The sequence below is a fragment of the Littorina saxatilis genome, linkage group LG7, assembly GCF_037325665.1.
Source record: "Littorina saxatilis isolate snail1 linkage group LG7, US_GU_Lsax_2.0, whole genome shotgun sequence".
Taxonomy (NCBI): Eukaryota; Metazoa; Mollusca; class Gastropoda; order Littorinimorpha; family Littorinidae; genus Littorina; species Littorina saxatilis.
In genome coordinates, this window is record NC_090251.1 from 18780284 (window position 1) to 18792432 (window position 12149).

At 41.3% G+C, this 12149-nt stretch overlaps 1 protein-coding gene and 1 long non-coding RNA gene across 3 annotated transcripts in view; one reads left to right on the forward strand and one right to left on the reverse strand.

Annotated features, from left to right (window-relative positions):
* Positions 1-5215: 5215 nt before the first annotated feature.
* The window catches only part of LOC138970846 (uncharacterized), a 37002-nt gene continuing 30068 nt past the window's right edge, over positions 5216-12149 (reverse strand). The window contains exons 10-11 of one of the 2 annotated variants that reach the window (XM_070343398.1): positions 7792-7928; positions 5216-6373 (exon numbers count right to left, since the gene is read on the reverse strand). In XM_070343398.1, coding sequence (XP_070199499.1) covers positions 6233-6373; positions 7792-7928 — 278 coding nt within the window. In that variant the 3' untranslated portion in view covers positions 5216-6232. Of the gene's footprint in view, positions 6374-7791; positions 7929-9197; positions 9257-12149 lie in introns of those variants that run through there. The other variant, XM_070343399.1, reaches the window with a different exon arrangement.
* LOC138970847 (uncharacterized) lies at positions 5760-12062 on the forward strand. Its single transcript, XR_011457085.1, has 3 exons — positions 5760-5895; positions 9724-10389; positions 11795-12062. It is a non-coding gene; the product is annotated as an uncharacterized lncRNA (long non-coding RNA).

The window sequence follows — 12149 nt, forward strand, 5'->3', positions numbered from 1 at the left end:
TGTCCGATCACAAGAAATTACTTTATCAGCAATTTTTGAGAAATGGTCATTGAGTGTATCTGCAGAAATGTCAATTATTTGTGAAGATTTTGTTGAAGTTTCTTTGTTTGTGAGTTGGTTAATTGCTTTCCAAATAGATTGTGAATCTTGTTTAGATGTAATGAGATGTTGAAAATAATGTTGTTTACTTTTTCGGAGAGAGAGAGAGAGAGAGAGAGAGAGAGAGAGAGAGAGAGAGAGAGAGAGATATCTACGACACGACTGCCAACTAGTCTAGGCCCGCTCAAAAAACAATGACCGAGACTTTCAGTAATTCCTTTGCGTGACGTCTAACCCTCTTACGCCATAATGTGACGTCTTCAAATGACGAAATGTTAAAGTTTCTACCACAGACATACACACGCACAAACAAACGCACAGACAGACAAAGTTACGATCGCCAAAGTTACTTCGTGAGCCAAAAAACGGAATCGCACAAATAAATCGGATGGCCCATTGAAAATAATCGGAAAAAACGGAGAATTTTCATCCCTGTACCCAGCATGTCGTAAGAGGCGACTAACGGTTCTGTTTCTCCTTTTACCCTTGTAACGTGAGTTGTTAAGTGTTTCTTGTATAGAATATAGTCAATGTTTGTAAAGATTTTAGTCAAGCAGTATGTAAGAAATGTTAAGTCCTTTGTACTGGAAACTTGCATTCTCCCAGTAAGGTCATATATTGTACTACGTTGCAAGCCCCTGGAGCAATTTTTTGATTAGTGCTTTTGTGAACAAGAAACAATTAACAAGTGGCTCTATCCCATCTTTCCCCTATCCCATCTCCCCCCTTTCCCCGTCGCGATATAACCTTGAATGGTTGAAAACGACGTTAAACACCAAATAAAGAAAGAAAGAAAGAACTCACAAAAGAAAAGGAACTATTGCATGATTGCTTGTGATTATTTGTTCAAGCGTAGCAATCTTTAGCTAGGCCTAGCAATCTTAAGCTAGGCGTAGCAATTGCTCTTAAAGCGTTGCATGCTACACTGAAAGCATAGCAGTTTGCAGCTCTGTCTATTACCAATGGGTTTTATGCTATATCAATATGGCGAATAAAATTGTTTCTGATTTGAGTATGTCGAGTGGGTTTAAGAGCTGGGTGTTTTACAGTACATGAAATGAAATAAATTGAGTATGAAAAGAATATTCATAATTACACCTCACTCATACAATTACCTTTAATTACAATTGAGAGAGAGAGAAAAGTGTGTGTGCAAATCGAGCAATTGTTTAGACAATAATTTAACTATTCTGATTTAAATAAACTCATTTTGCATTAACACTGCGCGTGTGTATGGGTGTGTGTGTGTGCAATAACTGTTAGTTTTGATCAGATGTACAAGTACAAGCACATGGCAAAATCCTGGAGTGGGAATGAAAAAGAACAATAATCATAATTTAAGTTATTGAGACATCGCAGTGCGCTAAGAGATTTATAGAGCAAATCGAGAAAATGAATTAGCGCTGAGTTCAATCATTATTTTCAAGATTTGCTCTATAAATCTCTTAGCGCACTGTGATTGTTTCAATAACGATATTGTCAGTAACGACAATAGATCAAAACGTTTAACAAGGCACATTTTTTTTTGCTGGCGTTTTGATAAACTCTGGACAGGTCGAGTTACATCTAGTTTTGTGTGTGTAAATGTCGGGGGTATTGACGGTTTAATCGTTGACAATCCATTCAACGATTTAATTACCCTCTGCACCGTTTTATCGATAAGCAACTTGCAGTATGAGTTACAGTTATGCTAAATGTACCCGTAAGCATACGGCTTCGTTTTAATATTCAGGTAATTATTGGTAGAAAAACATGTATCAGAATCTGCTATGCTCCCAAACAATGAACAATCCCCATGCAACAGAGTGGCGTCCCCTGATTTCACAGTGACACATTGGTTCCCTCATTCGCAAAATATAAAGTTGGTATGTTATTTTTCGCAATGTATAGATCTGCATTCATCTGGGAGGTTGGTGCTATGATTACATGGTAAGCATGTCTTGAAGCCTTCGCGTCTTTAGTTTACATCTTAGCTGTCTTGAAATATGCGAAAACCGTTAATTTCAGTGCTGAACTGGCGTTGTCGTCTGCTTTATGTACGTAGGACAGTCAATCGACTTCCAAAATGGCATGGTCTAGCTCGAAATCTGTCAGAAAAAACACTTCTGCTTTTAGCCGTGGGAAATGTTAGGGTCAAGCATCAATGTTTGGTAATGTGGAGACGATAAGCTACATGCCACTAACACGGCGGATGAGAAGAATCTTTGCAAATCGAAAGAAGAGGCATAGAGCCTAACTGTGGCACAGGCGCAAGAAATATGTCAGAAAAACACTTCTGTTTTTATTCGCGGGAAATTTAGTGTCAAGCACCATTTGGTAATGTGGAGAAGATAAGCTACATGTCACTGGAATGAAAAGAATCTTCTCAAATCGAAAGAAGGGGGAACAGCCTCGCTGTGGCAAAGGGCGTAAGAATACGCTTTTTGAAAAAGTTAGCGCACTCCAAGAGTGCAGTGACAGTTTTAAGCGCATTGCCATTAGCCAATCAACTGTTTCACAGTCATGTGACACCAGTACTTACTGACAATAATAATGATTAAAAAAATGATAATAGTAATAATTGTCAGTAAGTACTGGTGTCACATGACAGATGTGAACCAGTTCATTGGCTAATGGCGATGCGCTTAAAACTGTTAGCACACTCTTGGAGTGCGCTAACTTTTCCACAGAGCGTATTCTTCCGCCCTTTGCCTAAGCGAGACTGTACGCTCATCCTCAGAATTAATTAATGACATGTAGCTTATATTCTCCACTTGACCAAATGACCATACATTTTCTGCGGCTCAAAGCAGGTTTTTTTTTCTGACAGATTGCATGCGCGCCACAGTGAAGCCTACTGATCTAAAAATAGAAGCTGCTGTGTCTCTTCTTAGTTTCGACTTGCGAAGATTCTTCTCATATGCCGTGTTGGTGGCATGTAGCTTATTATTCACGTTACCAAATGATGAGTTAGTGTACAATTCTCAACGGCTAACAGAAAACACAAGTGTTATTCCGATAACGTACCAGCTAGACCAGCATTTGGAAGTCGACTGACTCGATCGACTCTGTCATACGTAGCAGACTACACTGAAATACGACTGCATCAGTTCAGTAAATGAATGGTTTCCTGAATTATTATTTCAAGGCAACAACAATCGGAATTGAAAACGTGTAGGGTTCAGAACGTTCTTACCATGTATAAGACTTATTACCAGCCTGCCTTATGCATGCAGACTCAGTGCAACGTGACGAGCAATTTTTGAGTCACTTGAGAAAAAGTGACTATGTAATCGGTCAGTGTTAGTCTGTCCGGCCGGCCGTCCGTAGACACCACCTTAACGTTGGACTTTTCTCGGAAACTATCAAAGCGATCGGGCTCATATTTTGTTTAGTCGTGACCTCCAATGACCTCTACACTTTAACGATGGTTTCGTTGACCTTTGACCTTTTTCAAGGTCACAGGTCAGCGTCAAAGGAAAAATTAGACATTTTATATCTTTGACAAAGTTCATCGGATGTGATTGAAACTTTGTAGGATTATTCTTTACATCAAAGTATTTACATCTGTAGCCTTTTACGAACGTTATCAGAAAAACAAGGGAGATAACTAGCCTTTTCTGTTCGGCAACACACAACTTAACGTTGGGCTTTTCTCGGAAACTATAAAAGTGACCGGGCTCAAATTTTATGTGAACGTGACTCATTGTGTTGTGAATAGCAATTTCTTCCTGTCCATCTGATGCCTCATATAATATTCAGAACTGCGAAAATGACTCGATCGAGCGTTTGCTCTTCTTGTTGTTTTTGAAATGAGACTGCAGTGGTTCAATTGCCCTAGCCTAGCAGACGACATAAACCCCGCTCAGCAAATAAACATGTTGGGCAAATGTGAACGAAAAAGCGATGGGGATATAATACGTGTAGGGTTCAGAGCCTTCTTTACCGTTCATATTTTAATTTAGTACCAGACTCCCCGATGAGTGAAGATACAACAGGAGAAACATACCACATTTACTTTGAAAATGTGCTAACCGTCGACCAGTCCTTGGAGTCAATTCAAGGGGCACAGTCAATACGTCGAAGCGTGATTGAAGGTTTCGAATCGCAAATAACTTAGAGCACAGTCCTTTCTCCGAGTTCAAATGAGGTCTCTATGAAAGATCATCACTTTTTAAGCTTAACGCTACACTGGAATTTACCAACAGAATCTAAAACAAGAGTTTGCGTGTGATGAAAGCATGACACACTTGAGACAGCACACACAAAAGTAGATCTTACACGACCTGACCACACAGTTATGCCTATCCAAATGCACATAGAAAAATGTGCGTTTTGAATCTTCTTTTTTCTCTGGCGGTACTGACAATATCGTTATTGAGACATCCCAGTGCACTAAGGGATTTATAGAGCAAATCTCGAAAATAATGAATTTTCTCTATTTGCTCTATTAATCCCTCAGTGCACTGGGATGTCTCAATAACTTAAATAATTGTAATGATTAGAATTATTGAAAAATAGAAAAAGTAAGCACGCACATAATAGCAAGGAAAAGGAGAGCCTGGCGGGATACGGGGATGAACCCACTTACACAATGTCAACAGACACATGGCCAATAAGCCACAAGATAGCTTAGCCTGTCGGTGGTATTTAAAGTTTTAAAAAAAATCAAAACTTGACTCAAATGTACAAACGACCGCCTGAATGTTTGCACTTTGAAAGCACCCCTTATTGGCTACTGAGAAGTTCATTGGACAGAATCTGACCAAGGAATGCAATTTTACAGAATTGGTGTGAAAAACGTGCTCACGCGGCACACCTGGCTGGCTTAGGTCAGCGTTATGCGTCACAGGCTCCACTGGGGTTGATATTTACACTTTTTTGGTTACATCACTTTTGATAGTAGTGCTTAACCCTTTTAATACAAGATAGTACTAATCGTCCTTAACAACTTTTATTCTTAGACATGCAAAAGTTGAATTTTTTAAAAATAATTTAAAGTGTCCTCTCCTGGTCATCCGGACCGACTATACTGTACGTGCAATGAAATAAATTGAGTATGAAAAGAATGCGCAGAATTACACCTCACTCATGCAATCACCCTATCTATTCAGACAAAATGCTCAAAACAGAGATCTTTGACAGTTGTAAACAATGTTTAATATCACAGATCCTTCATTACACAAGAATGACAGGACATCAGAAACCGAAATATTGGATCCGGTAGTTCTCCGACTTGTTTCTGAATTATTGCATGTTTTTCTTCTCGTCTCCAAGACACAAAAAAACGCCTTATCCTGCCCTTCTAAACTTTGCAGCAACAAGAAAGCTTCACATTTTTCTGAAATTGGACCAAAAAATCCCCCCACTGAATTTGGCATGCATGCATTCTGCAGTTTGTCACTACCTTGCAATTTTTGAGTCACTTGAGAAAAAGTGACTCTATGTAATCGGTCAGTGTTAGTCTGTCCGGCCGGCCATCCGGCCGGCCGTCCGGCCGTAGACACCACCTTAACGTTGGACTTTTCTCGGAAACTATCAAAGCGATCGGGCTCATATTTTGTTTAGTCGTGACCTCCAATGACCTCTACACTTTAACGATGGTTTCGTTGACCTTTGACCTTTTTCAAGGTCACAGGTCAGCGTCAAAGGAAAAATTAGACATTTTATATCTTTGACAAAGTTCATCGGATGTGATTGAAACTTTGTAGGATTATTCTTTACATCAAAGTATTTACATCTGTAGCCTTTTACGAACGTTATCAGAAAAACAAGGGAGATAACTAGCCTTTTCTGTTCGGCAACACACAACTTAACGTTGGGCTTTTCTCGGAAACTATAAAAGTGACCGGGCTCAAATTTTATGTGAACGTGACTCATTGTGTTGTGAATAGCAATTTCTTCCTGTCCATCTGATGCCTCATATAATATTCAGAACTGCGAAAGTGACTCGATCGAGCGTTTGCTCTTCTTGTCCCCAAATGTCATTGTCAATTAATTCACTAAGTTAAATACAAAAAGCTTGCAACTTTAACTGTTTGATAGTTATTTACATCCAACACTGAATACCATCATAAGCAATGTCTGTAGCAACACGCAAGAAAAAAGAGTCAATCTGTCCATGCATTCCAACGAAGAAGAATAACAGCAGGCACTACACCAGGTCGTTGAGGTTGATGGTAGTGTTTGAGAAATGGGATGGAACCATGTCCAGCATGGTTTGATTGACGTCGCTGGTGTCGCCGCTCAGCCCCATGGGATCACTGCTGTAGTACACTGTGTGAGGAGGGTCATCCTGAAAAGCAAGCAGACATAAGAGTTTTAGTGCATACATTTACAATTTCAAATGAAAACTCCTTTCCCTGTAAACATTCGGCTCACATCTGGCCAGCTGTTACATGGAATAAAATTCCTCCACTTGGTCACATACCAACAATGAACAGCCTGGGTACTCACTTGGTCACATACCAACACTGAACAGCCTGGGTACTCACTTGGTCACATACCAACACTGAACAGCCTGGGTACTCACTTGGTCACATACCAACAATGAACAGCCTGGGTACTCACTTGGTCACATACCAACACTGAACAGCCTGGGTACTCTGTGTGCACAGTGTGAAGTACAATTTTGATTCACCACAGCAGGCAGGGTGTTTTTGGAATGGGTCCAAGCGAAGGGGTGGTGTTATCCCATGTAAATACTACTAGATCTGAGACAGTAAACCAAACTGTTTTCACAAAAAGAAGCTTGCCTTTAAAGCCCCACCTTAAGAGTGTTGTCTTATGGTAAGCAAAAGATAATCAGCACAGAAAATTAGTTATAAACCTCTGCTTTGTGCGCTAACAAAATGTCATTACAACAAAACAGAACAAATCAGCGAGACGGAGAGAGGTATGCAAACGAAAGCCTGTTTTTTTGGACCAGGATTTGTAAATTGGAGGATGTGTGACCACTCCCAGTTACCAGGCTGTCTTAAAAATTGGTGTGGCTACTGTGACCGGTGCAGTGGATACTGTGACCGGTGCAGTGGATACTGTGACCAGTGCAGTGGATACTGTGACCGGTGCAGTGGAAACTCTCCTTTAAGACAAAACTCCCTCCTTTTAAGACCCTGTTTTGGCAGATTTCCTGTTTGTATCCTCTCTATACGTATCCCCATTTTAAAACTCCCTCCTTTTTAAGACCTGATTATCAATAAGATTCAAACCTAATGCAACAGCAAATTTACCTTCAAATGTAATTGAAAACAAAGACTTTGCATCTGACGTTAAAATCCCCTAACACACTTCAAGGCTAAATAGAGTTATGGCAACCAGCCTTCAAACAGAGACACACTAATCCAAAAACGAATAGACTGCAAGAAGTTCCAAAATCTAGAATCAAAGTACAAGAAAGACAAGTAAATGGAATGTTTGTCAAAACAAGACAGTCAAAAGTACATAGACCCAAAAGTTTTTATAGTAGACAGACAAATAGTTATGAGACAAATGAAAGAAAAACTAGCTTAGGACACTGTGGATGCGATGTTTTTCAACTCAGAGCATCTCCTTGTCAAAGAGTCCTTTCATTTGTCTCATATTTATTTGACTGTCCACTCAAGACAATTGGGTCGATGTACTTGTAAACGTCTTCTTTTGTCAAAAATGTAACGTTCCAATGACTAACCTTTTTTGTATTTTGACTCAAGAGTTACACACACATACACCTACCTGCAAGAGCTGTGTCTGCACGTAGGTAAGGCCAGTCTCAGGGTCACGGAATGTCAGACCCGACAGCGTGGACTCTGATGTTGCGTATGTCTCTGTCTCTTGCTTCACCAGACCCAGCATGGCATCTGTGCTGGCCACTGAAATCAACACACACACTGTCAGTGAGACTTCACCAGACCCAGCATGGCATCTGTGCTGGCCACTGAAATCAACACACACACTGTCAGTGAGACTTCACCAGACCCAGCATGGCATCTGTGCTGGCCACTGAAATCAACACACACACTGTCAGTGAGACTTCACCAGACCCAGCATGGCATCTGTGCTGGCCACTGAAAGCAACACACACTGTCAGTAAGACTTCACTAGACCCAGCATGGCATCTGTGCTGGCCACTGAAATCAACACACACTGTCAGTGAGACTTCACCAGACCCAGCATGGCATCTGTCAACACACACTGTCAGTAAGACTTCACCAGACGCAGCATGGCATCTGTGCTGGCCACTGAAATCAACACACACACTGTCAGTAAGACTTCACCAGACCCAGCTTGGCATCTGTGCTGGCCACTGAAATGAACACACACACTGCCAGTAAGACTTCACCAGACCCAGCATGGCATCTGTCAACACACACTGTCAGTAAGACTTCACCAGACGCAGCATGGCATCTGTGCTGGCCACTGAAATCAACACACACACTGTCAGTAAGACTTCACCAGACCCAGCATGGCATCTGTGCTGGCCCCTGAAATCAACACACACACCCAGCATGGCATCTGTGCTGGCCACTGAAATCAACACACACTGTCAGTGAGACTTCACCAGACCCAGCATGGCATCTGTGCTGGCCACTGACATCAACACACACACCCAGCATGGCATCTGTGCTGGCCACTGAAATCAACACACACTGTCAGTAAGACTTCACCAGACCCAGCATGGCATCTGTGCTGGCCACTGAAATCAACACACACTGTCAGTGAGACTTCACCAGACCCAGCATGGCATCTGTGCTGGCCACTGAAAGCAACACACACTGTCAGTAAGACGTCACCAGACCCAGCATGGCATCTGTGCTGGCCACTGAAAGCAACACACACTGTCAGTAAGACTTCACCAGACCCAGCATGGCATCTGTGCTGGCCACTGAAAGCAACACACACTGTCAGTAAGACTTCACCAGACCCAGCATGGCATCTGTGCTGGCCACTGAAAGCAACACACACTGTCAGTAAGACTTCACCAGACCCAGCATGGCATCTGTGCTGGCCACTGAAAGCAACACACACTGTCAGTTAGACTTCACCAGACCCAGCATGGCATCTGTGCTGGCCACTGAAAGCAACACACACTGTCAGTAAGACTTCACCAGACCCAGCATGGCATCTGTGCTGGCCACTGAAAGCAACACACACTGTCAGTAAGACTTCACCAGACCCAGCATGGCATCTGTGCTGGCCACTGAAAGCAACACACACTGTCAGTCAGTCAGTCAGGCTTCACGTTTCACACAAACTTTCCTCCGCTCACAGGGATAGGATTGTTTCTGGAACTTCTAATTTGTGTTCAGTAATTCACGATCAGATTATAGAACATAGTTATCCACACACACAAAAACTAAGAAAAATAAACAGCTTCCAGGAAAACACGAGGTTTTACTATGTGTTGCTATTTGCACATGGACTGCTGTCTATGCCTGTGAGTTGTAGAAGAACTGAACAATCAGAAGCTGAACTCGTTTAGATTTTATGTGCTAATGATGCATTCAGACCTGGGAACCCCTGTTTTGCACTTTGAGTATTCTCAAACAAACTTGGTGTATTTTCAAAAAAATGAGTGTACTCCACACAGCGTTAGCACATCCATGATTAAAACATGCCTCATGCGCGTCCGTCACACCGTTAATTAAGTTTACCTATACATTTAAGGCGAGACCGGGCAGGCAAAATGAGTTATTTTTGGTCTCATATACCTTTTTGGGGTTGTTGCATTTTTCACACCTTTGAACATCCTGGAATGCATTCAATAATCTGCTTTTGTCATTTTAGACATGTATTCATGTAAATAAAACCATTTTCAAACCGATGTTTTGTTGTTTTTGTCTGTGTTTTATCCAAAAAATCGAAAAAATGGTCTACTTTGGATACTCCGTGCTGGTAAATGTGCGCACATGACATGACCCTTCGCTGTTCAAACTGTGTGGAAATTTCCGTTCTTCAAGATGACGTCATCACCGTTGGGGAATTTCCGTTGACATAGGCACAAAGAGAGAGAATCCGCTCCAACCGAAACCCCGGAATTAATATATGCAAATATATGTAGGTCAAAGGCATTTGGCGCAAGCGCAGTAGACAACTTATCAGTCCCCCGGTGTCAACAAATCCATGACTTTTTCACCGATTCAGCAGCATTTTTCAAAGTTTTGAGCTGCGGAGAACAACCCTAACATTGGAAATGTTCGGCATAGTGGCATGAAATATCAGAGAAAGATGAACCAGCAGCAGCGAACAGTAGAACGAAGTAACAACACTCCGAAATGAACCAACATGATCGAATTGAAGCAGACGACATTCTAAGATTCTTGACTCGACGAGGTGGGTTTTGCTTCTTTCTCTTTTCGATCTTGTTTGTTTGACAACGTGATTTATTGCACATTGTTATGTTGTTGTTGTTGTAAGAATGTGTTAGGGTTTGCAGGTAAATGATAAACAGTTTGTGTCTGAAGTATTTTGCGGGTTTCTTGATCCAATTTACTGACCATGCCGCCGCCGCAACCCCCCCCCCCCCCCCCCCCCCCCTCCCTCCCTCGATCATCTCTGTGATATCGTCTTCACAACCCCTATTTTATTGTTCTTCGCTGGCCAGTCCTTGAGAGCTTACTATGGTGTAACATGTCATCATTATTCTTTGTCTGTGGTCAAACTGAGAAGCAGCATCTGAGCGACGGTACGACTGACACAGTTTCTGTTTCTGGTCATTGACCGTAGGAAAATAAGTACCCTACTAGAGAGCGTTCTCTAATTCTAAAGGATTGGTTTACACCAGCATGGCTGACCAACCTATCATTGACAGCAATATTGTTGTCAAATCTTTTCCATTAACTAAGGAATAAAAAAAATAGATCCAATTTACTTCACCAAAGAAATAAAAAAGAGTTAAACTAAAGGACTGGGGATGCAACTCATGAATCAAAAGCATAAAGATCACCTGCAAACAGTGCTAGGTTTAGGAAATCTGAAAATGTATACACACACACAGAACACACACACACACACACAACAGACAAGAAACAAGCAAATACATAGCAAGTGTGATGAAATGAATTAATTTTAAAAGAAAAATATAAAAAGAAAGGAAGAAAGAAAGAAAATAATTCAGCTAGTTTCAGTATTAGTTCCTGAGTGTATCATTGTATGTGATTGTGTGGTTACTCAAATCCCATTGTAAACTTGACATGTACATTTTGTGATAGGGGCTGGTATGTATATATATATGGGATAACCTTCTGTGAGGTTTAGTGTGTGACAGAGTGAGAATACTTTGATTTCTTTTGCTTTTTCGTGGCTGCTTTTATTTTCAATTATTTATCATTATATATATTAAAACATACACTTTTTTGTCATTAAGTTGTGTGTGTGTTTGGGTATTAATAAGTAGTGCAAATCCACATGTAATGAGTATGAGTCACTGTTAAATTAATGAATGTCTTTTGTGTGTGTGTGTGTGTGTGTGTTCGTCAACCGACATATGTGGGTACGAGCCGCTGAGGTGGTTGTAAGAAAACCCGCCTGGTTCAGTGGTTGGGGGCTGATTGGGATTTCTGATTTACCGGCCTAGCCAAAAAGTTGAGGTACACCCCATATGTAACATGGTCATTTGCAAAATAAAGTACAAGCACTTGTTGACGTTTATATTGAGTCTTAAAATTTGCAGCTTATTACAAACAAAAACCATGGACAGTTGTATCAAATATTAAATCAGTGTTTGTGTATTTATTAGGTTGGAGCAAGGGGAGAACCAGTCCTCCTGTGGTGGCAGCGAGGAGAAAGATTGACCTGATGGAAAAGTTTGCTAAACCGGAACTACCCTCTTCCACAGCAGAAACATCAGCTTTGCCATCTTCTGTCCAACCATAAGAAGATACAGATACTTTGCCATCTTCTGACCCATCACAAGCAGATATGGATACTGGTACTGTGCAACGTCACTCCGCTGACATGTGTTGGGCTTTTGTCAACATTGATCAGCTCAATCTATTGCTGAAAGGTCTATATTCTTTACTGAATGCTTGTCTGATAGCAGTCTGATTATGAAAGAAGGTGATGCATCAGCCCAAGGATTTGCACAGGCCCTG